Source organism: Pristiophorus japonicus, chromosome 2 (assembly GCF_044704955.1).
Source record: "Pristiophorus japonicus isolate sPriJap1 chromosome 2, sPriJap1.hap1, whole genome shotgun sequence".
In the NCBI taxonomy this organism is placed as follows: domain Eukaryota; kingdom Metazoa; phylum Chordata; class Chondrichthyes; family Pristiophoridae; genus Pristiophorus; species Pristiophorus japonicus.
In genome coordinates, this window is record NC_091978.1 from 5,584,810 (window position 1) to 5,611,941 (window position 27,132).

Here is a 27,132-nt window from a genome sequence, read left to right on the forward strand (position 1 = left end):
TCCCTTCATTCCTCCTTCCCTCCCTCCATCTCTCTCTCCCACCTTCCATCCCGCACTGTCCCCTCCCATCTCGTTCCTCCCCATCTCCCACTCATTCCCTCCATCCCCTCACATCCCTCCCTTCTCCTCCCTCCCTTCTCGTTCCTCAATCTTCACTCCCTACCTCCCTCACTCCATCCTTCACACTCTCCCTTCCTCCTTCCTTCTCATTCCTCCCCTCCTCCCTTACACCCCTCAACTTCCCTTCTTTCCTTTCCTTCCCCCTCATCCATCCCTTCCTCCCGCCCTCGCTTCCTCACTCCATTCCTCACTCTCTCCTTCCCATCCCCTCGCTCCATCCTCCTCCCTTCTCATTCCTCCCCTCCATTCCTCCCTCCCACTCTCACTTCCTCACTCCATCCCTCACTCTCTCCCTCCCCATCCCCTCCCTCCATCCTCCTCCCTTCTCATTCCTCCCCTCCACTCCTCCCTCCCACCCTCACTTCCTCGCTCCATCCCTCACTCTCTCCCTCCCTCTCTCCCTCCCCATTCCCTCCCTCCATTCCTCCCTCCTCCTCCCTTCTCATTCCTCCCCTCTACTCCTCCCTCACTCCCTTCATCTTCCCCTCCTCCACCTCCCCCCCTCTCCCTCCCCTCCCTTCCACTCCCTCCCCTCCCTTCCACTCCCTCTCCCTCCTCCCCACCTCACTCCCTCCCTCTCTCTCTGCCACCTCCCTCCCCACCTCTCTCCCCCTGCTCCCTCTCTCCCCCCTCCCTCCCCCTGCCCGGATGTCCATGCTGATAGGGTGCGAGATGCAGCTCACTCGAGCCACACTGACGATCCTCGTGATGTGGGTACTGGCGGCGTGTGGCCAGCGGACCACGCGGGCGCCCCCCCAGCTGGAGAAGGTGGGGGTCCGAATGTCGGGCTACCCCCGCAAGCACAACGAGGGGCGAGTGGAGGTCTTCTACGAGGGAGAGTGGGGGACGATCTGCGACGACGACTTCAAGCTGGAGAACGCGGATGTTCTGTGCCGGATGATGGGATTCACGTCCGCCACGGGGTGGACGCACAGCGCCAAGTACGGCAAAGGCACAGGTGAGCCCTGGCGGGTGTTCCGCAGACCCCGGGGACCCCCCTTCCGTCTCACCCCGGGGACCCCTCCCTCTAACGCGCATCCCGGAGAGAAACAATCAGTGGGACCCAAAGCAAAAAATCCATCCCCCTGACACCCACATCCAGAGCTTAAGGTCCTCCCTTAGAATCACACAGCACAGCAGGAGGCCATTCGGCCCATCATTTCTCCGTAGAAGAGCTTATTCAATTGGTGCTTCTTTGGTGTCATCTCCCAAACCCGTCACCTCTACCGCCTAGAAGGACAAGGGCAGCAGGTGCATGGGAACACCATCATCTCCACGTTCCCCTCCGAGTCACACACCATCCTGACTTGGAAATATATCGGCCGTTCCTTCATCGTCGCTGGGTCACAATCCTGGAACTCCCTCCCTAACAGCACTGTGGGAGCACCTTCACCACACGGACTGCAGCGGTTCAAGAAGGCAGCTCACCACCACCTTCTCACGGGGCAATTAGGGATGGGCAATAAATGCCGGCCTTGCCAGCGACGCCCACATCCCGTGAATGATTCTTTTTTTAAAGTCCCTCTCCACCCGCTTTTCCCCCACAACACCCGGGGACTGGGTATGATTATGAATGAGCAAGAATGTGTCCGAAAACTTTTCGATTGATGACTCCTCGTCACGGACTCCCCAATCAGAGGAAAAGTCTTTTCCTATTCACTCTAATGAAACAAGCATCTCGAATCATTCCTTATAACTGTAGTTTCTCGTCCTTGACATCATCCTGATGAATCTACACTGTTCGACTCAATGGCTTTAATGTCCTGTCTATACATAAGAATTAGGAGCAGGAGTAGACCACATGGCCCCTCGAGCCTGCTCTGCCATTCAATAAGATCATGGGTGATCTTCGAGCTCAGCTCCACTTTCCCGCACAATCTCCATATCCCTCGGTTCCCCTAGACTCCAAAAATCTATCGATTTCAGCCTTGAATATACTCAGAGACTCAGCATCCACAGCCCTCTGGGGCAGAGAATTCCAATGATTCGCCACCCTCTGAGTGAAGAAATTCCTCCTCATCTCAGTCTTAAATGACCGACCCCTTATTCTGAGACTGTGACCCCCCTAGTTCTAGACTCTCCAGCCCGGGGGAAACATCCTTTCAATCCTCCTCAGAATCTCATGTTTCAATGAGATCACCTCCCATTCATCTAAACTCCAGACAGTATAGGCCCATTCTACTCAATCTCTCTGCACAGGACAGGCCTCTCATCCCAGGAATCTAGTGAACCTTTGTTGTACTGCCTCCAAGGCAAGTATATCCTCTTTAGATAAGACCAAAACTGTGCACAATACTCCAGGTGTGGTCTCACCAAGGCCCTGTACTGTTGCAGTAAGACTTCCTTTCTCTTGTACGCCAAATCCTTTGCAATAAAGGCCAAGATGCCATTGGCCTTCCTTGTGGCTTGCTGTGCCCGCTAGCTTTCTGTGTGTTTTGCACGAGGACACCCAAATCAAGGATGATTTCCCTTTCAGAAAAGCATGTTGACTCTGCCTAACCATATTATGAATTTCTAAGTGCCTTGTTACCACGCCCCTAATAACAGATGATAGTATACTACTGGTGTCAGGCTAACTGGCCTATAGTTCCTGTAGACTAATGGGGCTCCCAAAACTGCACAGTCTTAACCAATGTTTTGTACAAATTATCACTAATTCTTTACTCTTGAACTCTGTGGCCCTATTTATAAAACCTCAAATTCCATTGGCCCTTTTTATGACTTTATCTACTGACACACACATTTTCAGAGAATTCTGCGTTTGAACCCCTGACTCTTTGTTCATCCACTCCCTTCAGTTGCTTTTCACCTAATGTGTACGCCCATTCTCTGTTTGTGCAGCCAGAATATATAACCTCACGTGTATCCACATTAAACTGTATCTGCTCACCTGTCTGACCATCGTACCTTGACAGATCTTTAGTAGAGCTCTCCAATTAGTCCCACTCCCCCCCGCTCTTTCCCCATAACCCTGTAAATATTACCCCTTCGAGTATTTATCCAATTCCCAATTGAAAGTTACGATTGAATCTGCTCCCATCGCCCTTTCAGGCAGCGCGTTCCCGATCACAACAACTCGCTGTGTGAACAAAATTCCTCATCTCCCCTCTGGTTCATTTGTCAATCACCTTCAATCTGTGCTCTCCAGTTACTGAGCCTCCTGCCACTGCAAACAGTCTCTCCTTATTTAGAAACATAGAAAATAGGTGCAGGAGTAGGCCATTCGGCCCTTTGAGCCTGCACCACCATTCAATAAGATCATGGCTGATCATTCACCTCAGTACCCCTTTCCTGCTTTCTCTCCATACCCCTTGATCCCTTTAGCCGTACGAGCCATATCTAACTCCCTCTTGAATATATCCAACGAACTGGCATTGGATATATTACTCTATCAAATCTCCTCTTAGTCTTCTCTGTTCTGAGGAGAACAACTCCAGCTTCTCCAGTGTATTCACATAACTGAGGTCCCTCTTCCCTGGTACCATTCTAGGAAAAACAAAAGCAAAATACTGCGGATGCTAGAATCTGAAATAAAAGCAGAATGCTGGAAATCTCAACATCTGTGGAGAGAGAAACAGAGTTAACGTTTCGGGTCGACGCCCCTTTGTCAGAACTGGAGAGTGTTTGAAAAGAACACATTCTTAAGTACTGAAAGGGGGAGAGGAAGATAGAATAAAAGGGAAAGTCTGTGATAGGGTGGAAGGCAGGAGAGATTAGAGACAAAAGGGATGATGGGCCGAATTGAAATGGTAATGGCAGGCGTTAGAAAAACATTTGTCTAGATAGGGTGTGAATGGTATAGTAATGACCAGCTGTCATTGGAGACAAAGAGGAAAAAAAAACATAAGATGGGGGGGAGGGGGCGCGGGGGGGGGGGGGGGTGGGGGGGTGGCTGGGGGGGTGAAGGGAGCCAAAGATTGGCAGCGGTTACGCTCTGAAATGGTTGAACTCGATGTTGAGACCAGAAGGCTGTAAAGTGCCTGAAGGAAAGATTTGATGGCCTTCAATTCCATCAATTTCCCTAACACAATTTCCCACCTAATAAGGATATCCTTCAGTTCCTCCTTCTCACTAGACCCTCGATCCCCGAGTACTTCCGGAAGGTTATTGGTGTATTTCTTCGTGAAGACAGAACCAAAGTATTTGTTCAATTAGTCTGCCTTTTCTTTGTTCCCTATTATAAATTCACCTGAATCCAACTGCAAGGAACCTACGTTTGTCTTCACTAATCTTTTTCTCTTCACATATCTATAGAAGCTTTTGCAGTCCGTTTTTATGTTCCCGGCAAGCTTCTTCTCGTACTCGATTTTCCCCTTCTTAATTAAACCCTTAGTCCTCCTCTGCTGAATTCTAAATTTCTCCCAGTACTCAGATTTGCTGCTTTTTCTGGCCAATTTATATGCCTCTTCCTTAACACTATCCTTAATTTCCCTTGTTAGCCACGGTTGAGCCACCTTCCCCTTTTTATTTTTACTCCAGACAGGGATGTACAATTGTTGAAGTTCATCCATGTGATCTATAAATGTTTGCCATTGCCTATCCACCGTCAACCCTTTAAGTATCACTCGCCAGTCTATTCTAGCCAATTCACGCCTCATACCGTCGAAGTTACCTTTCCTTAAGTTTAGGACCCTAGTTTCTGAATTAACTGTGTCACTCTCCATCTTAATAAAGAATTCTACCATATTATAGTCACTCTTCCCCAAGGGGCATCGCACAACAAGATTGCCAAATAGTCCCTTCTCATTACACATCACCCAGTCTAGGATGGCCAGCTCTCTAGTTGGTTCTTCGACATATTGGTCGAGAAAACCATCCCTAATACACTCCAGGAAATTCTCCGCCACCGCATTACTACCAGTTTGGTTAGCCCAATCAATATGTAGATTAAAGTCGCCCATGGTAACTGCTGTACCTTTATTGCACACTTCCCTTACTTCTTGTTTGATGTTGTCCCAACCTCACTACTACTGTTTGGTGGTCTGTACACAACTCCCACTAGCGTTTTCTGCCCTTTGGTATTCTGTAGCTCCACCCATACCGATTCCACATCATCCAGGCTAATGTCCCTCCTTACTATTGCGTTAATTTCCTCTTTAACCAGCAACGCCACCCACCTCCTTTTCCTTTCTGTCTATCCTTCCTAAATGTTGAATACCCCTGGATGTTGAGTTCCCAGCCTTGGTCACCCTGGAGCCATGTCTCTGTGATGCCAATTACATCATATCCGTTAACTGCTATCTGCGCAGTTAATTCGTCCACCTTATTCCGAATACTCCTCGCATTGAGACACAGAGCCTTCAGGCTTGCCTTTTTAACACACTTTGCCCCTTTAGAATTTTGCTGTAATGTGGCCCTTTTTGTTTTTTGCCTTGGCTTTCTCTGCCCTCCACTTTTACTCATCTCCTTTCTATCTTTTGCTCTGCCTCCATTTTATTTCCCTCTGTCTCCCTGCATAGGTTCCCATCCCCCTGCCATATTAGTTTAACTCCTCCCCAACAGCACTAGCAAACACTCCCCCTAGGACATTGGTTCCGGTCCTGCCCAGGTGTAGACCGTCTGGTTTGTACTGGTCCCAACACCCCCAGAACCGATTCCAGTGTTCCAGGAATTTGAATCCCTCCCTTCTGCACCACTCTTGAAGCCACGTATTCATCTGAGCTATCCTGCAATTCCTACTCTGACTAGCACATGGCACAGGTAGCAATCCTGAGATTATTACTTTTGAGGTATTACTTTTTAATTTAGCTCCTAGCTCCCTAAATTTGTCTCGTAGGACCTCATCCTGTTTTTTCCCTATATCGTTGGTACATATGTGCACCACGACAACTGGCTTTTCAGAATGTCCTCATCTCCGGAATCAACCTAGTGGACATAGAAATATAGAAAATAGGTGCAGGAGTAGGCCATTCAGCCCTTCGAGCCTGCACCGCCATTCAATGAGTTCATGGCTGAACATGCAACTTCAGTACCCCATTCCTGCTTTCTCACCATACCCCTTGATCCCCCTAGTAATAAGGACTTCAACTAACTCTTTTTTGAATATATTTAGTGAATTGGCCTCAACAACTTTCTGTGGTAGAGAATTCCACAGGTTCACCACTCTCTGGGTGAAGAAGTTTCTCCTCATCTCAGTCCTAAATGGCTTACCCCTTATCCTTAGACTGTGACCCCTGGTTCTGGACTTCCTCAACATTGGGAACATTCTTCCTGCATCTAACCTGTCTGAACCCATCAGAATTGTAAACGTTTCTATGTGATCCCCTCTCATTCTTCTGAACTCCAGTGAATACAAGCCCAGTTGATCCAGTCTTTCTTGATAGGTCAGTCCCGCCATCCCGGGAATCAGTCTGGTGAACCTTCACTGCACTCCCTCAATAGCAAGAATGTCCTTCCTCAAGTTAGGAGACCAAAACTGTACACAATACTCCAGGTGTGGCCTCACCAAGGCCCTGTACAACTGTAGTAACACCTCTCTGCCCCTGTACTCAAATCCCCTCGCTATGAAGGCCAACATGCCATTTGCTTTCTTAACCGCCTGCTGTACCTGCATGACAACCTTTAATGACTGATGTACCATGACACCCAGGTCTCGTTGCACCTCCCCTTTTCCTAATCTGTCACCATTCAGATAATAGTCTGTCTCTCTGTTTTTACCACCAAAGTGGATGACCTCACATTTATCCACATTATACTTCATCTGCCATGCATTTGCCCACTCACCTAACCTATCCAAGTCACTCTGCAGCCTCATAGCATCCTCCTCGCAGGTCACACTGCCACCCAACTTAGTGTCATCCGCAAATTTGGAGATACTACATTTAATCCCCTCGTCTAAATCATTAATGTACAGTGTAAACAGCTGGGGCCCCAGCACAGAACCTTGTGGTACCCCACTAGTCACTGCCTGCCATTCTGAAAAGTACCCATTTACTCTGACTCTTTGCTTCCTGTCTGTCAACTAGTTCTCAATCCATGTCAGCACACTACCCCCAATCCCATGTGCTTTAAATTTGCACATTAATCTCTTGTGTGGGACCTTGTCGAAAGCCTTCTGAAAGTCCAAATATACCACATCAACTGGTTCTCCCTTGTCCACTTTACTGGAAACATCCTCAAAAAATTCCAGAAGATTTGTCAAGCATGATTTCCCTTTCACAAATCCATGCTGACTTGGACCTATCATGTCACCTCTTTCCAAATGCGCTGCTATGACATCCTTAATAATTGATTCCATCATTTTACCCACTACTGAGGTCAGGCTTACCGGTCTATATTTCCCTGTTTTCTCTCTCCCTCCTTTTTTAAAAAGTGGGGTTACATTGGCTACCCTCCACTCGATAGGAACTGATCCAGAGTCAATGGAATATTGGAAAATGACTGTCAATGCATTCGCTATTTCCAAGGTCACCTCCTTAAGTACTCTGGGATGCAGTCCATCAGGCCCTGGGGATTTATCGGCCTTCAATCCCATCAATATTCCCAACACAATTTCCCGATTAATAAGGATTTCCCTCAGTTCCTCCTCCTTATTAGACCCTCTGACCCCTTTTATATCCGGAAGGTTGTTTGTGTCCTCCTTCGTGAATACCGAACCAAAGTACTTGTTCAATTGGTCTGCCATTTCTTTGTTCCCCGTTATGACTTCCCCTGATTCTGACTGCAGGGGTCCTACGTTTGTCTTTACTAACCTTTTTCTCTTTACATATCTATAGAAACTTTTGCAATCCATCTGAATGTTCCCTGCAAGCCTCTTCTCGTACTCCATTTTCCGTGCCCTAATCAAACCCTTTGTCCTCCTCTGCTGAGTTCTAAATTTCTCTCAGTCCCCGGGTTCGCTGCTATTTCTGGCCAATTCGTATGCCACTTCCTTGGCTTTAATACTATCCCTGATTTCCCTTGATAGCCACGGTTGAGCCACCTTCCCTTTTTTATTTTTACGCCAGACAGGAATGTACAATTGTTGTAATTCATCCATGCGGTCTCTAAATGTCTGCCATTGCCCATCCACAGTCAACCCCTTAAGTATTATTCGCCAATCTATCCTAGCCAATTCACGCCTCATACCTTCAAAGTTACCCTTCTTTAAGTTCTGGAACATGGTCTCTGAATTAACTGTTTCATTCTCCATCCTAATGCAGAATTCCACCATATTATGGTCACTCTTCCCCAAGGGGCCTCGCACAACGAGATTGCTAATTAATCCGCTCTCATTACACAACATCCAGTCTAAGATGGCCTCCCCCCTAGTTGGTTCCTCGACATATTGGTCTAGAAAACCATCCCTAATGCACTCCAGGAAATCCTCCTCCACCGTATTGCTTCCAGTTTGGTTAGCCCATTCTATGTGCATATTAAAGTCACCCATGATAACTGCTGCACCTTTATTGCATGCACCCCTAATTTTCTGTTTGATGCCCTCCCCAACATCACTACTACTGTTTGGAGGTCTGTACACAACTCCCACTAACGTTTTTTGCCCTTTGGTGTTCTGCAGCTCTACCCATATAGATTCCACATCATCCAAGCTAATGTGCTTCCTAACTATTGTATTAATCTCCTCTTTAACCAGCAGTGCTACCCCACCTCCTTTTCCTTTTATTCTATCCTTCCTGAATGTTGAATACCCCTGAATGTTGAGTTCCCAGCCCTGATCATCCTGGAGCCACGTCTCCGTAATTCCAATCACATCATATTTGTTAACATCTATTTGCACAGTTAATTCATCCACCTTATTACGGATACTCCTTGCATTAAGACACAAAGCCTTCAGGCTTGTTTTTTTTAACACCCTTTGTCCTTTTAGAATTTTGCTGTACAGTGGCCCTTTTTGTTCTTTGCCTTGGGTTTCTCTGCCCTCCACTTTTCCTCATCTCCTTTCTGTCTTTTGCTTTTGTCTCCTTTTTTTTCCCTCTGTCTCCCTGCATTGGTTCCCATCCCCCTGCCATATTAGTTTAACTCCTCCCCAACAGCACTAGCAAACACTTCCCCTAGGACATTGGTTCCGGTCCTGCCCATGTGCAGACCGTCCGGTTTGTACTGGTCCCACCTCCCCCAGAACCGGTTCCAATGCCCCAGGAATTTGAATCCCTCCCTGCTGCACCACTGCGCAGCACCTTCTCTGAACAGCCTCCAATTCAAGTATATCCTTCCTTAAATACGGAGACTAAACTGTACGCAGTACTCCAGGTGTGGCCTCACCAATACCCCATACAGTTGTAGCAGGACTTCTCTGCTTTTATACTCTATCCCCCTTGCAATAAAGGCCAGCATTCCATTCGTCTTCCTGATTACTTGCTGTACCTGCATACTAACTTTCTGTATACTAACTTTTTGTGTTTCATGCACAAGTACCCCCAGGTCCCTCTGTACTGCAACAGTTTGCAATTTTTCTCCATTTAAATTATAATTTGCTTTTCTATTATTTCTGCCAAAGTGGATAACCTCACATTTTTTTCCATATTATACTCCATCTGCCAGATTACTTAGCCTGTCTATATGCATTTGCAGATCTTTTGGTCACCCCAATGTAGAGGAGACCACACCGTGAGCAGTGAATACTAAACTGAAAGAAGTAAATCTCTTTCACCTGGAAGGAGTGTTTGTGGCCCTGGATCGTGGGAAAGGAGGAGGTCAAAGGGCAGGTGTTGCATCTCCTGTGCTTGCATGGGAAGGTGCTGTGGGAAGGGAAGCGGGTGTTCATTCTAGTAAATCTCCTCTGCACCCTCTCTCAGGGCCTTAATGCCGGTCCTGTAGAGGGGCCGATGGCAGCGAGTACAAATTGCCTTTCCTGTTGCTTTGCAGGGAGGGTGTGGCTGGATAACCTGGAGTGCCGTGGGTCGGAGAAGAGTGTGTCCGAGTGCAAATCCCTGGGGTGGGGTCACAGCGACTGCACGCACGAAGAGGACGCCGGAGTCATCTGCAAGGACGAGCGGATCGCTGGGTTCATAGACTCAAACGTCATTGCGGTAATGTACCGGCACTCTTTAACACACCTGCCCGCTGCGGACCGAGCCTTGCGGCCTGGGAAGGTGCTAGGTGGCTCAGTCAGTGGCACCCTCGCCTCGTGAGTCAGAAAGTTGTGAGTTCGAGTCCCGCTAGAATCCCATAATCTCGGCCGACACTCCCAGTGCCAGTGCTGAGGGAGCGCCGCACTGTCGGAGGTGCCGTCTTTCGGATGAGACGTTAAACCGAGGCCCCGTCTGCTCTCTCAGGTGGATGTAAAAGATCCCTCGGCCACTATTTCGAAGAAGAGCAGGGGAGGTGTCCTGGGGCCAATATTTATCCCTCAACCAACATCACTAAAAATAGATAATCTGGTCGTGATCACATTGCTGTTTGTGGGAGCTTGCTGTGCGCAAATTGACTGCCGTGCTTCCCGCGTTACAACAGTGACTGCACTCCAAAAGTCCTGAGGTGGGGTGCTTTATAAATGCAGCTCGCCCCTCAATGTGGCTGGAACTGGGAACTCAGCCAGGCCAGGCTGGAACCCGATACCCTACTTCAATAGTTGGCCTGTGTTGGTGTAGGACTGGAGTCACGTGTAGGCCCAGACTGGGTAAGGACGGCAGGTTTTCTTCCCTAAAGGACGTGCGTGAACCAGTTGGGTTTTTACAACAATCCCGCAGCTTCATGGTCACTTTTACTGACACCAGCCTTTTATTAAAACTGATTCCTAATTCCCGTTGTGGGATTTGAACTCGTGCTGCTGGACTTATGAGCCACAGTCCTCTGGATTACTCGTCCAGCAGCATAATCGTTTCACCACCATTTTCAGGCTGGTGCATGTAGAAAGCTGGTACATATGTGAAGAGGGGCACTGTTGGACCAGAGTTATTCCTTTCCATCGCCCCCACCATCGACGGCCATGCCTTCAGCTGCTGAGGCCTGAAACTCTACAACTCCCTCCCTAAACCGCACCGCCTATCTGCCTCCTTTTAAGTCGCTCCTTAAAACCTGCCTCTTTTGGCTGAGCTTTTCGACACCTGCCCTAATATCTCCTCATGCAGCTTGGTGTCAAATTGTGTTTGATAACGCTCCTGTGAAGCGACTTGCGATGTTTCACGTCACTAAAGGCACTGTGCAAATACAAGTTACTCTTCCTGTTGTCGGACAGATCCGAGGGGTGGTTAGTGATCTTGTTTTTGCTCCGGCAACAAAGTTGCGTTAAGTGTAGGGGATCTCCGCACAGACAGCGGCCTGTTATTGATTGGCTGGGTCCCCGTTCCCACGGCAATGATGACGCACAGTCATTGTGGCTACGGCCAGGTTTATAATTTGGGATTTGCTTTTCCGGGAGCCCATATGGAATCACTTCAGTGGATTCAGGAGCCGAGGAATGTGATGGCCGAGAGTCCCACATGGCAGTGAGCCGACGGATAATCACATTCCTTCTCGCTGCAGTCACTGGCTGGGCTGCTCGACATATCCCTACTCCCACCCCCGGAGAAAACTGCACTCTACTCGCCCAGCCAAGCCTGGAAACATCCCCAGAGAGAGAAATAAAACTGAAACCCCCCCCCTCCCCTCACAATATTGCTATGGCTCAGTGGGCAGCACTCTTGCCTGTGGGTTCAAATCCCACTCCAGGGACTTGAGCACATAAATCTAGGCTGACTCTCCCAGTGCAGTGCTGAGAGAATGCTGCACTGTCAGAGGTTCCATCTTTCGGATGCCCCATCTGCTAAACCGACGCCCCATCTGCTCTCTCAGGTGGATGTAAAGGATCCCAAAGGAACATAAGAAATAGGAACTGGAGTAGGCCATTCGGCCCCTCGAGCCTGCTCTGCTATTCAACAGGACCATGGCTGATCTTCGACCTCAGCTATTTTGAAGAAGAGCAAGGGAGTTCTTCTTGGTGTCTTGGGGCCCAATATTTGTCTCTGAACAAACATCACCAGCCAGTGAATCCCTTCTCCACTATCACTGACACTCCCCACCCAGTGAATCCCCTCCCACAGCCCATGTGCACTCTCCCCTATCACTGATTCTCCTCACCCATTCCACCTTCTGAGGAAGGTTTTCTGATAAGCTCCACGATTGCTGAAGCTGAGTAACCCTAGTGTTGGAGCAGTGATCGTTCCTCACGCCCCTCTGCCCCCAGCGGTGTCTCCAGCCCTCTGACTGAGGGGCCGCTGGTTCACTAACCGCAGTGCCCCGGGCTGGTTCACTAACCGCAGTGCCCCGGGCTGGTTCACTAACCGCAGTGCCCCGGGCTGGTTCACTAACCGCAGTGCCCCGGGCTGGTTCACTAACCGCAGTGCCCCGGGCTGGTTCACTAACCGCAGTGCCCCGGGCTGGTTCACTAACCGCAGTGCCCCGGGCTGGTTCACTAACCACAGTGCCCCGGGCTGGTTCACCACCAGCAGTGCCCCGGGCTGGTTCACTAACCGCAGTGCCCCGGGCTGGTTCACCACCAGCAGTGCCCCGGGCTGGTTCACCACCAGCAGTGCCCCGGGCTGGTTCACTAACCGCAGTGCCCCGGGCTGGTTCACCACCAGCAGTGCCCCGGCCTGGTTCACTAACCACAGTGCCCCGGGCTGGTTCACTAACCGCAGTGCCCTGGGCTGGTTCACCACCAGCAGTGCCCCGGGCTGGTTCACTAACCGCAGTGTCCCGGGCTGGTTCACTAACCACAGTGCCCCGGGCTGGTTCACTAACCGCAGTGCCCCGGGCTGGTTCACTAACCACAGTGCCCCGGGCTGGTTCACCACCAGCAGTGCCCCGGGCTGGTTCACTAACCACAGTGCCCCGGGCTGGTTCACCACCAGCAGTGTCCCGGGCTGGTTCACTAACCGCAGTGCCCCGGGCTGGTTCACCACCAGCAGTGCCCCGGGCTGGTTCACTAACCGCAGTGCCCCGGGCTGGTTCACTAACCGCAGTGCCCCGGGCTGGTTCACCACCAGCAGTGCCCCGGGCTGGTTCAGTAACCACAGTGCCCCGGGCTGGTTCACTAACCACAGTGTCCCGGGCTGGTTCACTATTTCACTAACCGCAGTGCCCCGGGCTGGTTCACTAACCACAGTGCCCCGGGCTGGTTCAGTAACCGCAGTGCCCCGGGCTGGTTCAGTAACCGCAGTGCCCCGGGCTGGTTCACTAACCGCAGTGTCCCGGGCTGGTTCACTATTTCACTAACCACAGTGCCCCGGGCTGGTTCACCACCAGCAGTGCCCCGGGCTGCTTCACTAACCACAGTGCACCGGGCTGGTTCACTAACCACAGTGCCCCGGGCTGGTTCACTAACCACAGTGCCTCGGGCTGGTTCACTAACCACAGTGTCCCGGGCTGGTTCACTATTTCACTAACCACAGTGCCCCGGGCTGGTTCACTATTTCACCAACCACAGTGCCCCGGGCTGGTTCACTAACCACAGTGCCCCGGGCTGGTTCACTAACCACAGTGCCCCGGGCTGGTTCACTATTTCACTAACCACAGTGCCCCGGGCTGGTTCACTAACCACAGTGCCCCGGGCTGGTTCACTAACCACAGTGCCCCGGGCTGGTTCACTATTTCACTAACCACAGTGCCCCGGGCTGGTTCACTAACCACAGTGCCCCGGGCTGGTTCACTAACCACAGTGCCCCGGGCTGGTTCACTATTTCACTAACCACAGTGCCCCGGGCTGGTTCACTAACCACAGTGCCCCAGGCTGGTTCACGAACCACAGTGCCCCGGGCTGGTTCACTATTTCACTAACCACAGTGCCCCGGGCTGGTTCACTAACCACAGTGCCCCGGGCTGGTTCACTAACCACAGTGCCCCGGGCTGGTTCACTATTTCACTAACCACAGTGCCCCGGGCTGGTTCACTAACCACAGTGCCCCGGGCTGGTTCACTATTTCACTAACCACAGTGCCCCGGGCTGGTTCACTAACCACAGTGCCCCGGGCTGGTTCACTAACCACAGTGCCCCGGGCTGGTTCACTATTTCACTAACCACAGTGCCCCGGGCTGGTTCACTAACCACAGTGTCCCGGGCTGGTTCACTATTTCACTAACCGCAGTGCCCCGGGATGGTTCACCACCAGCAGTGCCCCGGGCTGGTTCACTAACCACAGTGCCCCGGGCTGGTTCACTATTTCACTAACCGCAGTGCCCCGGGCTGGTTCACCACCAGCAGTGCCCCGGGCTGGTTCACTAACCGCAGTGCCCCGGGCTGGTTCACTAACCGCAGTGCCCCGGGCTGGTTCACTAACCACAGTGCCCCGGGCTGGTTCACTAACCGCAGTGCCCCGGGCTGGTTCACGAACCACAGTGCCCCGGGCTGGTTCACCACCAGCAGTGCCCCGGGCTGGTTCACTAACCGCAGTGCCCCGGGCTGGTTCACTAACCACAGTGCCCCGGGCTGGTTCACTAACCGCAGTGCCCTGGGCTGGTTCACTAACCACAGTGCCCCGGGCTGGTTCACTAACCGCAGTGCCCCGGGCTGGTTCACTAACCACAGTGCCCCGGGCTGGTTCACTAACCGCAGTGCCCCGGGCTGGTTCACCACCAGCAGTGCCCCGGGCTGGTTCACTAACCACAGTGCCCCGGGCTGGTTCACCACCAGCAGTGTCCTGGGCTGGTTCACTAACCGCAGTGCCCCGGGCTGGTTCACCACCAGCAGTGCCCCGGGCTGGTTCACTAACCGCAGTGCCCCGGGCTGGTTCACTAACCGCAGTGCCCCGGGCTGGTTCACCACCAGCAGTGCCCTGGGCTGGTTCACCACCAGCAGTGCCCCGGGCTGGTTCACTAACCGCAGTGCCCCGGGCTGGTTGACCACCAGCAGTGCCCCGGGCTGGTTCAGTAACCACAGTGCCCCGGGCTGGTTCACTAACCACAGTGTCCCGGGCTGGTTCACTATTTCACTAACCACAGTGTCCCGGGCTGGTTCACCACCAGCAGTGCCCCAGGCTGGTTCACTAACCACAGTGCCCCGGGCTGGTTCACTAACCGCAGTGCCCCGGGCTGGTTCACTAACCACAGTGTCCCGGGCTGGTTCACTATTTCACTAACCGCAGTGCCCCGGGCTGGTTCACTAACCACAGTGCCCCGGGCTGGTTCACTAACCACAGTGCCCCGGGCTGGTTCACCACCAGCAGTGCCCCAGGCTGGTTCACTAACCACAGTGCCCCGGGCTGGTTCACTAACCACAGTGCCCCGGGCTGGTTCACTAACCACAGTGCCCCGGGCTGGTTCACTAACCACAGTGCCCCGGGCTGGTTCACTAACCACAGTGCCCCGGGCTGGTTCACCACCAGCAGTGCCCCGGGCTGGTTCACTAACCGCAGTGTCCCGGGCTGGTTCACTAACCACAGTGCCCCGGGCTGGTTCACTAACCACAGTGCCCCGGGCTGGTTCACTAACCACAGTGCCCCGGGCTGGTTCACTAACCGCAGTGTCCCGGGCTGGTTCACTAACCACAGTGCCCCGGGCTGGTTCACCACCAGCAGTGCCCCGGGCTGGTTCACTAACCGCAGTGCCCCGGGCTGGTTCACTAACCGCAGTGCCCCGGGCTGGTTCACTAACCACAGTGCCCCGGGCTGGTTCACTAACCGCAGTGCCCCGGGCTGGTTCACTAACCTCAGTGCCCCGGGCTGGTTCACTAACCACAGTGTCCCGGGCTGGTTCACTATTTCACTAACCACAGTGCCCCGGGCTGGTTCACTAACCACAGTGCCCCGGGCTGGTTCACTAACCACAGTGCCCCGGGCTGGTTCACTAACCACAGTGTCCCGGGCTGGTTCACTATTTCACTAACCACAGTGCCCCGGGCTGGTTCACTAACCACAGTGTCCCGGGCTGGTTCACTATTTCACTAACCGCAGTGCCCCAGGCTGGTTCACCACCAGCAGTGCCCCGGGCTGGTTCACTAACCACAGTGCCCCGGGCTGGTTCACTATTTCACTAACCGCAGTGCCCCGGGCTGGTTCACCACCAGCAGTGCCCCGGGCTGGTTCACAAACCGCAGTGCCCCGGGCTGGTTCACCACCAGCAGTGCCCCGGGCTGGTTCACTAACCGCAGTGCCCCGGGCTGGTTCACTAAACACAGTGTCCCGGGCTGGTTCACTATTTCACGAACCGCAGTGCCCCGGGCTGGTTCACTAACCGCAGTGCCCCAGGCTGGTTCACCACCAGCAGTGCCCCGGGCTGGTTCACTAACCACAGTGCCCCGGGCTGGTTCACTATTTCACTAACCGCAGTGCCCCGGGCTGGTTCACCACCAGCAGTGCCCCGGGCTGGTTCATTAAACACAGTGTCCCGGGCTGGTTCACTATTTCACGAACCGCAGTGCCCCGGGCTGGTTCACTAACCGCAGTGCCCCGGGCTGGTTCACTAACCGCAGTGCCCCGGGCTGGTTCACTAACCGCAGTGCCCCGGGCTGGTTCACTAACCGCAGTGCCCCGGGCTGGTTCACTAACCACAGTGCCCCGGGCTGGTTCACCACCAGCAGTGCCCCGGGCTGGCTCACTAACCACAGTGCCCCGGCCTGGTTCACTAACCACAGTGCATCGGGCTGGTTCACTAACCGCAGTGCCCTGGGCTGGTTCACTAACCACAGTGCCCCGGGCTGGTTCACGAACCGCAGTGCCCCGGGCTGGTTCACGAACCACAGTGCCCCGGGCTGGTTCACTAACCACAGTGCCCCGGGCTGGTTCACCACCAGCAGTGCCCCGGGCTGGTTCACTAACCACAGTGCCCCGGGCTGGTTCACCACCAGCAGTGTCCCGGGCTGGTTCACTAACCGCAGTGCCCCGGGCTGGTTCACCACCAGCAGTGCCCCGGGCTGGTTCACTAACCGCAGTGCCCCGGGCTGGTTCACTAACCGCAGTGCCCCGGGCTGGTTCACCACCAGCAGTGCCCCGGGCTGGTTCACTAACCGCAGTGCCCCGGGCTGGTTCACTAACCGCAGTGCCCCGGGCTGGTTCACCACCAGCAGTGCCCCGGGCTGGTTCACTAACCGCAGTGCCCCGGGCTGGTTCACCACCAGCAGTGCCCCGGGCTGGTTCAGTAACCACAGTGCCCCGGGCTGGTTCACTAACCACAGTGCCCCGGGCTGGTTCACCACCAGCAGTGCCCCGGGCTGGTTCACTAACCACAGTGCCCCGGGCTGGTTCACTAACCACAGTGCCCCGGGCTGGTTCACTAACCGCAGTGCCCCGGGCTGGTTCACTAACCGCAGTGCCCCGGGCTGGTTCACCACCAGCAGTGCCCCGGGCTGCTTCACTAACCACAGTGCACCGGGCTGGTTCACCACCAGCAGTGCCCCGGGCTGGTTCACTAACCACAGTGCCCCGGGCTGGTTCACTAACCACAGTGTCCCGGGCTGGTTCACTATTTCACTAACCACAGTGCCCCGGGCTGGTTCACTATTTCACTAACCACAGTGCCCCGGGCTGGTTCACTAACCACAGTGCCCCGGGCTGGTTCACTAACCACAGTGCCCCGGGCTGGTTCACTATTTCACTAACCACAGTGCCCCGGGCTGGTTCACTAACCACAGTGCCCCAGGCTGGTTCACTAACCACAGTGCCCGGGCTGGTTCACTAACCACAGTGTCCCGGGCTGGTTCACTATTTCACTAACCACAGTGCCCCGGGCTGGTTCACTAACCACAGTGTCCCGGGCTGGTTCACTATTTCACTAACCGCAGTGCCCCGGGATGGTTCACCACCAGCAGTGCCCCGGGATGGTTCACTAACCACAGTGCCCCGGGCTGGTTCACTATTTCACTAACCGCAGTGCCCCGGGCTGGTTCACCACCAGCAGTGCCCCGGGCTGGTTCACAAACCGCAGTGCCCTGGGCTGGTTCACTAACCGCAGTGCCCCGGGCTGGTTCACTAAACACAGTGTCCCGGGCTGGTTCACTATTTCACGAACCGCAGTGCCCCGGGCTGGTTCACTAACCGCAGTGCCCCGGGCTGGTTCACTAACCACAGTGCCCCGGGCTGGTTCACTAACCGCAGTGCCCCGGGCTGGTTGACTAACCGCAGTGCCCCGGGCTGGTTCACTAAACACAGTGTCCCGGGCTGGTTCACTATTTCACGAACCGCAGTGCCCCGGGCTGGTTCACTAACCGCAGTGCCCCGGGCTGGTTCACTAACCGCAGTGCCCCGGGCTGGTTCACTAACCACAGTGCCCCGGGCTGGTTCACTAACCGCAGTGCCCCGGGCTGGTTCACTAACCGCAGTGCCCCGGGCTGGTTCACTAACCGCAGTGCCCCGGGCTGGTTCACGAACCACAGTGCCCCGGGCTGGTTCACTAACCGCAGTGCCCCGGGCTGGTTCACTAACCACAGTGCCCCATGCTGGTTCACTGACCGCAGTGCCCCGGGCTGGTTCACTAACCACAGTGCCCCGGGCTGGTTCACCACCAGCAGTGCCCCGGGCTGGTTCACCACCAGCAGTGCCCCGGGCTGGTTCACTAACCGCAGTGCCCCGGGCTGGTTCACTAACCACAGTGCCCCGGGCTGGTTCACTAACCGCAGTGCCCCGGGCTGGTTCACGAACCACAGTGCCCCGGGCTGGTTCACTAACCACAGTGCCCCGGGCTGGTTCACCACCAGCAGTGTCCTGGGCTGGTTCACTAACCGCAGTGCCCCGGGCTGGTTCACCACCAGCAGTGCCCCGGGCTGGTTCACTAACCGCAGTGCCCCGGGCTGGTTCACTAACCGCAGTGCCCCGGGCTGGTTCACTAACCGCAGTGCCCCGGGCTGGTTCACCACCAGCAGTGCCCCGGGCTGGTTCACTAACCACAGTGTCCCGGGCTGGTTCACTAACCACAGTGCCCCGGGCTGGTTCACTAACCACTGTGTCCCGGGCTGGTTCACTATTTCACTAGCCGCAGTGCCCCGGGCTGGTTCACTAACCACAGTGCCCCGGGCTGGTTCACTAACCACAGTGCCCGGGCTGGTTCACTAACCACAGTGTCCCGGGCTGGTTCACTATTTCACTAACCACAGTGCCCCGGGCTGGTTCACTAACCACAGTGTCCCGGGCTGGTTCACTATTTCACTAACCGCAGTGCCCCGGGATGGTTCACCACCAGCAGTGCCCCGGGCTGGTTCACTAACCACAGTGCCCCGGGCTGGTTCACAATTTCACTAACCGCAGTGCCCCGGGCTGGTTCACCACCAGCAGTGCCCCGGGCTGGTTCACAAACCGCAGTGCCCCGGGCTGGTTCACTAACCGCAGTGCCCTGGGCTGGTTCACTAAACACAGTGTCCCGGGCTGGTTCACTATTTCACGAACCGCAGTGCCCCGGGCTGGTTCACTAACCGCAGTGCCCCGGGCTGGTTCACTAACCACAGTGCCCCGGGCTGGTTCACTAACCGCAGTGCCTGGGTCTGGTTCACTAACCGCAGTGCCCCGGGCTGGTTCACTAAACAGTGTCCCGGGCTGGTTCACTATTTCACGAACCGCAGTGCCCCGGGCTGGTTCACTAACCGCAGTGCCCTGGGCTGGTTCACTAACCGCAGTGCCCCGGGCTGGTTCACTAACCGCAGTGCCCCGGGCTGGTTCACCACCAGCAGTGCCCCGGGCTGGTTCACTAACCGCAGTGCCCCGGGCTGGTTCACTAACCACAGTGCCCCGGGCTGGTTCACTAACCGCAGTGCCCCGGGCTGGTTCACTAACCACAGTGCCCCGGGCTGGTTCACTAACCGCAGTGCCCCGGGCTGGTTCACGAACCACAGTGCCCCGGGCTGGTTCACTAACCACAGTGCCCCGGGCTGGTTCACCACCAGCAGTGTCCCGGGCTGGTTCACTAACCGCAGTGCCCCGGGCTGGTTCACCACCAGCAGTGCCCCGGGCTGGTTCACTAACCGCAGTGCCCCGGGCTGGTTCACTAACCGCAGTGCCCCGGGCTGGTTCACTAACCACAGTGTCCCGTGGTGGTTCACTATTTCACTAACCGCAGTGCCCCGGGCTGGTTCACCACCAGCAGTGCCCCGGGCTGGTTCACTAACCACAGTGTCCCGGGGTGGTTCACTATTTCACTAACCGCAGTGCCCCAGGCTGGTTCACCACCAGCAGTGCCCCGGGCTGGTTCACTAACCGCAGTGCCCCGGGCTGGTTCACCACCAGCAGTGCCCCGGGCTGGTTCACTAACCGCAGTGCCCCGGGCTGGTTCACCACCAGCAGTGCCCCGGGCTGGTTCAGTAACCACAGTGCCCCGGGCTGGTTCACTAACCACAGTGTCCCGGGCTGGTTCACTATTTCACTAACCACAGTGCCCCGGGCTGGTTCACTAACCACAGTGACCCGGGCTGGTTCACTATTTCACTAACCGCAGTGTCCCGGGCTGGTTCACTAACCGCAGTGCCCCGTTCACTAACCGCAGTGCCCCGGGCTGGTTCACTAACCACAGTGCCCCGGGCTGGTTCACTAACCGCGGTGCCCCGGGCTAGTTCACTAACCACAGTGCCCCGGGCTGGTTCACTAACCTCAGTGCCCCGGGCTGGTTCACCAGCAGTGCCCCGGGCTGGTTCACCACCAGCAGTGCCCCGGGCTGGTTCACTAACCTCAGAGCCCCGGGCTGGTTCACTAACCACAGTGCCCCGGGCTGGTTCACTAACCACAGTGCCCCGGGCTGGTTCACCAGCAGTGCCCCGGGCTAGTTCACTAACCGCAGTGCCCCGGGCTGGTTCACTAACCGCAGTGCCCCGGGCCGGTTCAGTAACCTCAGTGCCCCGGGCTGGTTCACCACCAGCAGTGCCCCGGGCTGGTTCACGAACCACAGTGCCCCGGGCTGGTTCACTAACCACAGTGCCCCGGGCTGGTTCACCAGCAGTGTTCCGGGCTGGTTTACTAACCTCAGTGCCACGGGCTGGTTCACCAGCAGTGCCCCGGGCTGGTTCACCACCAGCAGTGCCCCGGGCTGGTTCACCACCAGCAGTGCCCTGGACTGGTTCACTAACCGCAGTGCCCCGGGCTGGTTCACTAACCGCAGTGCCCCGGGCTGGTTCACTAACCACAGTGCCCCGGGCTGGTTCACTAACCACAGTGCCCCGGGCTGGTTCACTCACCGCAGTGCCCCGGGCTGGTTCACTCACCGCAGTGCCCCGGGCTGGTTCACTAACCGCAGTGCCCCGTGCTGGTTCACTAACCGCAGTGCCCCGGGCTGGTTCACCACCAGCCGTGCCCCGGGCTGGTTCACTAACCACAGTACCCTGGGCTGGTTCACTAACCGCAGTGCCCCGGGCTGGTTCACTCACCGCAGTGCCCCGGGCTGGTTCACTAACCACAGCTGGTTCACTAACCGCAGTGCCCCGGGCTGGTTCACTAACCGCAGTGCCCCGGGCTGGTTCACTAACCACAGCTGGTTCACTAACCGCAGTGCCCCGGGCTGGTTCTCTAACCGCAGTGCCCCGGGCTGGTTCACTAAGCACAGTGCCCCGAGCTGGTTCACTAAGCACAGTGCCCCGGGCTGGTTCACCAACCACAGTGCCCCGGGCTGGTTCACTAACCTCAGTGCCCCGGGCTGGTTCACTAACCGCAGTGCCCCGGGCTGGTTCACTAACCGCAGTGTCCCGGGCTGGTTCACTAACCGCAGTGTCCCGGGCTGGTTCACTAACCACAGTGTCCCGGGCTGGTTCACTAACCGCAGTGTCCCGGGCTGGTTCACTAACCACAGTGTCCCGGGCTGGTTCACTAACCGCAGTGCCCCGGGCTGGTTCACTCACCGCAGTGCCCCGGGCTGGTTCACTCACCGCAGTGTCCCGGGCTGGTTCACTAACCACAGTGTCCCGGGCTGGTTCACTAACCACAGTGTCCCGGGCTGGTTCACTCACCGCAGTGCCCCGGGCTGGTTCACTCACCGCAGTGCCCCGGGCTGGTTCACTCACCGCAGTGCCCCGGGCGGGTTCACTAACCACAGTGCCCCGGGCTGGTTCACTAACCACAGCTGGTTCACTAACCGCAGTGCCCCGGGCTGGTTCACTAACCACAGCTGGTTCACTAACCGCAGTGCCCCGGGCTGGTTCTCTAACCGCAGTGCCCCGGGCTGGTTCACTAACCACAGTGCCCCGGGCTGGTTCACTAACCACAGTGCCCCGGGCTGGTTCACCAACCACAGTGCCCCGGGCTGGTTCACTAACCTCAGTGCCCCTGGCTGGTTCACTAACCACAGTGCCCCGGGCTGGTTCACCGCCAGCTGTGCCCCGGGCTGGTTCACCACCAGCAGTGCCCCGGGCTGGTTCACTAACCGCAGTGCCCCGGGCTGGTTCACTAACCACAGTGTCCCGGGCTGGTTCACTAACCGCAGTGCCCCGGGCTGGTTCACTAACCACAGTGCCCCGGGCTGGTTCACCACCAGCAGTGCCCCGGGCTGGTTCACTAACCGCAGTGCCCCGGGCTGGTTCACTAACCACAGTGTCCCGGGCTGGTTCACTAACCGCAGTGCCCCGGGCTGGTTCACTAACCACAGTGCCCCGGGCTGGTTCACCACCAGCAGTGCCCCGGGCTGGTTCACTAACCACAGTGCCCCGGGCTGGTTCACTAACCACAGTGCCCCGGGCTGGTTCACCACCAGCAGTGCCCCGGGCTGGTTCACTAACCGCAGTGCCCCGGGCTGGTTCACTCACCGCAGTGCCCCGGGCTGGTTCACCACCAGCAGTGCCCCGGGCTGGTTCAATAACCGCAGTGCCCCGGGCTGGTTCACTAACCACAGTGCCCCGGGCTGGTTCACCACCAGCAGTGCCCCGGGCTGGTTCACTAACCACAGTGCCCCGGGCTGGTTCACTAACCACAGTGCCCCGGGCTGGTTCACCACCAGCAGTGCCCCGGGCTGGTTCACTAACCACAGTGCCCCGGGCTGGTTCACTAACCGCAGTGCCCCGGGCTGGTTCACTAACCGCAGTGCCCCGGGCTGGTTCACTAACCGCAGTGCCCCGGGCTGGTTCACTCACCGCAGTGCCCCGGGGTGGTTCACTCACCGCAGTGCCCCGGGCTGGTTCACTAACCGCAGTGCCCCGGGCTGGTTCACTAACCGCAGTGCCCCGGGCGGGTTCACCACCAGCAGTGCCCCGGGCTGGTTCACTAACCTCAGTGCCCCGGGCTGGTTCACTAACCACAGTGCCCCGGGCTGGTTCACTAACCACAGCTGGTTCACTAACCGCAGTACCCCGGGCTGGTTCACTAACCACAGCTGGTTCACTAACCGCAATGCCCCGGGCTGGTTCTCTAACCGCAGTGCCCCGGGCTGGTTCACTAACCACAGTGCCCCGGGCTGGTTCACTAACCACAGTGCCCCGGGCTGGTTCACCAACCACAGTGCCCCGGGCTGGTTCACTAACCTCAGTGCCCCTGGCTGGTTCACTAACCACAGTGCCCCGGGCTGGTTCACCGCCAGCTGTGCCCCGGGCTGGTTCACTAACCGCAGTGCCCCGGGCTGGTTCACTAACCGCAGTGCCCCGGGCTGGTTCACTAACCACAGTGCCCCGGGCTGGTTCACTAACCACAGTGCCCCGGGCTGGTTCACCACCAGCAGTGCCCCGGGCTGGTTCACTAACCGCAGTGCCCCGGGCTGGTTCACTAACCACAGTGTCCCGGGCTGGTTCACTAACCGCAGTGCCCCGGGCTGGTTCACTAACCACAGTGCCCCGGGCTGGTTCACCACCAGCAGTGCCCCGGGCTGGTTCACTAACCGCAGTGGGCTGGTTCACTAACCACAGTGCCCCGGGCTGGTTCACCACCAGCAGTGCCCCGGGCTGGTTCACTAACCGCAGTGCCCCGGGCTGGTTCACTAACCACAGTGCCCCGGGCTGGTTCACCACCAGCAGTGCCCCGGGCTGGTTCACTAACCGCAGTGCCCCGGCCTGGTTCACTAACCGCAGTGCCCCGGGCTGGTTCACTAACCACAGTGCCCCGGGCTGGTTCACCACCAGCAGTGCCCCGGGCTGGTTCACTAACCGCAGTGCCCCGGGCTGGTTCAATAACCGCAGTGCCCCGGGCTGGTTCACCACCAGCAGTGCCCCGGGCTGGTTCACTAACCACAGTGCCCCGGGCTGGTTCACCACCAGCAGTGCCCCGGGCTGGTTCACTAACCACAGTGCCCCGGGCTGGTTCACCACCAGCAGTGCCCCGGGCTGGTTCACTAACCACAGTACCCTGGGCTGGTTCACTAACCACAGTGCCCTGGGCTGGTTCACTAACCACAGTGCCCTGGGCTGGTTCACTAACCACAGTGCCCTGGGCTGGTTCACTAACCACAGTGCCCTGGGCTGGTTCACTAACCACAGTGCCCTGGGCTGGTTCACTAACCACAGTACCCTGGGCTGGTTCACTAACCACAGTGCCCTGGGCTGGTTCACTAACCACAGTGCCCTGGGCTGGTTCACTAACCACAGTGCCCCGGGCTGGTTCACTAACCACAGTGCCCTGGGCTGGTTCACTAACCACAGTGCCCCGGGCTGGTTCACCACCAGCAGTGCCCCGGGCTGGTTCACTATGCACAGTGCCCCGGGCTGGTTCACTAACCGCAGTGCCCCGGGCTGGTTCACTATGCACAGTGCCCCGGGCTGGTTCACTAACCACAGTGCCCCGGGCTGGTTCACTAACCACAGTGCCCCGGGCTGGTTCACTATGCACAGTGCCCCGGGCTGGTTCACTAACCACAGTGCCCCGGGCTGGTTCACTAACCACAGTGCCCCGGGCTGGTTCACTAACCACAGTGCCCCGGGCTGGTTCACTAACCACAGTGCCCCGGGCTGGTTCACTAACCACAGTGCCCCGGGCTGGTTCACTAACCACAGTGCCCCGGGCTGGTTCACTAACCACAGTGCCCTGGGCTGGTTCACTAACCACAGTGCCCCGGGCTGGTTCACTAACCACAGTGCCCCGGGCTGGTTCACTAACCACAGTGCCCTGGGCTGGTTCACTAACCGCAGTGCCCCGGGCTGGTTCACTAACCACAGTGCCCCGGGCTGGTTCACTAACCACAGTGCCCCGGGCTGGTTCACCACCAGCAGTGCCCCGGGCTGATGCCGCCGGTGCTGGAATGACGTGACGGTTCTCTCCTCCTCGCCACAGGTGGAGAGCGAGCAGATCGAGGAGGTGCGGCTGAGGCCTGTGGTGCCGAACGCCAGGATGCGGCTGCCGGTGACGGAGGGCTTCGTGGAGGTGAAGTACAAGGACCGGTGGGATCCGGTCTGCGACAATGGCTGGAACCACAAGACTAGCCGCGTCATCTGTGGCATGCTGGGATTCCCCGCCGAGCGCAAGGCCAACAGGAAATTCTACAAGTAGGTCGCGGCAGGACGGAGGGAATGGGTGGGGGGCGCGGGGCGCGGGTTAAATGGGTGGACGGGCAGTGGGTTGAAGGGGCAGGGGTTGAAAGGGGTGATGGGGTTGAAGGGGCAGGGGGCTGAAGGAGCTGAGCTGGGGGGGGTGGTTGAAGGGGCAGAGGGAGTTGAAAGAGCGGGGAGGTGCATTTGAAGAGGCAGGGTGGGTTGTAGGGGCAGCGGCGGGGGGGGGGGGGGGGGGGGTTTGAAGGGGCGGGGGAGGGGCTGGTTGAAGGGTCGGAGGTGGGGTTGAAGGGTCAGAGGGGGGGTTGAAGGGTCGGAGGAGGTTTGACGGGTCAGAGGGGGGGGTTGAAGGTTCGGACGGGGTTTGAAGGGTCAGAGGGGGGGTTGAAGGGTCGGAGGAGGTTTGACGGGTCAGAGGGGGGGTTGAAGGGTCGGAGGGGGGGTTGAAGGGTCGGAGGAGGTGTTGAAGGGTCGGAGGGGGGGTTGAAGGGTCGGAGGGGGGGGTTGAAGGGTCGGAGGGGGTTTGAAGGGTCAGAGGGGGGGTTGAAGGGTCGGAGGGGGAGTTGAAGGGTCGGAAGGGGGGTTAAAGAGTCGGAGGGGGGTTTGAAGGGACAAGGGGGGTTTGTAAGGGCTGCGGGGATAATGTCAGGGAGCACGTCTTCACACAAAGGTTGGTGGAAATCTGGGACTCTCTCCCCCCAAAAACTGTTGAGGCCGTGGGTTCAAGTGAACATGTCGAAACTGAGGTTGATGGCTTTTTGTTAGGTAAGGGATCTTGTAAGCAAGGCGGGTAAATGGTGTTAACATACAGATCATTCCTGATCTAATTGAATGGTGTAACAGGCTGGAGGTGTTGAATGGCTTTCTCCTGATCCTGTGTAACAGGCTTGAGGGGCTGAATGGCTTTCTCCTGTTCCTGTGTAACAGGCTCGAGGGGCTGAATGGCCTCCCCCTGTTCCTGTGTAACAGGCTCGAGGGGCTGAATAGCCTCCTCCTGTTCCTGTGTAACAGGCTCGAGGGGCTGAATGGCCTCCTCCTGTTCCTGTGTAACAGGCTCGAGGGGCTGAATGGCCTCCTCCTGTTCCTGTGTAACAGGCTCGAGGGGCTGAATGGCCTCCTCCTGTTCCTGTGTAACAGGCTCGAGGGGCTGAATGGCCCTCCTCCTGTTCCTGTGTAACAGGCTCGAGGGGCTGAATGGCCCTCCTCCTGTTCCTGTGTAACAGGCTCGAGGGGCTGAATGGCCTCCTCCTGTCACTGTGTAACAGGCTCGAGGAGCTGAATGGCCTCCTTCTGTTCCTCTGTTTCGAGTATCTCCTGTTTGCCTCAGCAGCCGTGTTTTTCCTGGCGCCTATGAGAAGTACATTGGGATTTTTTTAAATGTTTAAAACAGGACAAACTGTTTCCTCTGGTTGGGGAGTTAAGTGAGGGGAGGTCGTTAATTTAAGATGCTCACTAAGAGAGTGCAGGGTGGGGGGAGTGGGTGAGGAGCAGTTTCTTTACACAGAAGGCTGTTGGAGAAGGGAATGGTTTGCCACAGAAATGTTTGGAGGCAGAGGCCATTGCTCCTGTTACAGGGGGATTATCTGAATTTGTGTGGTGTGAGTGGGTTTAAGACGGGCCGGAGCCGGGCTGCTGATGGACCTGGCTCTCTGTGTCTGCGGTGTGTTGCTGTGTGGGGCAGGAGTGAGTGAAGGCAGCTGTTAGAACGGGTCCAGGGAGACCCTATCGCTCACTGGGAGCCTCTCTTGGCGCGGAAACTGTGTAAACGTTCCTTGTCAGGCCTCGATGTT

At 56.5% G+C, this 27,132-nt stretch overlaps 1 protein-coding gene across 3 annotated transcripts in view; it reads left to right on the forward strand.

The window, feature by feature from the left end:
- LOC139235573 (lysyl oxidase homolog 3B-like) overlaps window positions 1–27,132 on the forward strand; it is a 178,515-nt gene that overhangs the window by 13,341 nt on the left and 138,042 nt on the right. For all 3 annotated transcript variants that reach the window (XM_070866617.1, XM_070866620.1, XM_070866623.1), the window contains exons 2-4: window positions 785–1,078; window positions 9,925–10,088; window positions 25,128–25,339. In XM_070866617.1, the coding sequence (XP_070722718.1) occupies window positions 793–1,078; window positions 9,925–10,088; window positions 25,128–25,339 (662 nt within the window). In that variant the 5' untranslated portion in view covers window positions 785–792. The remainder of the gene's footprint in view (window positions 1–784; window positions 1,079–9,924; window positions 10,089–25,127; window positions 25,340–27,132) is intronic.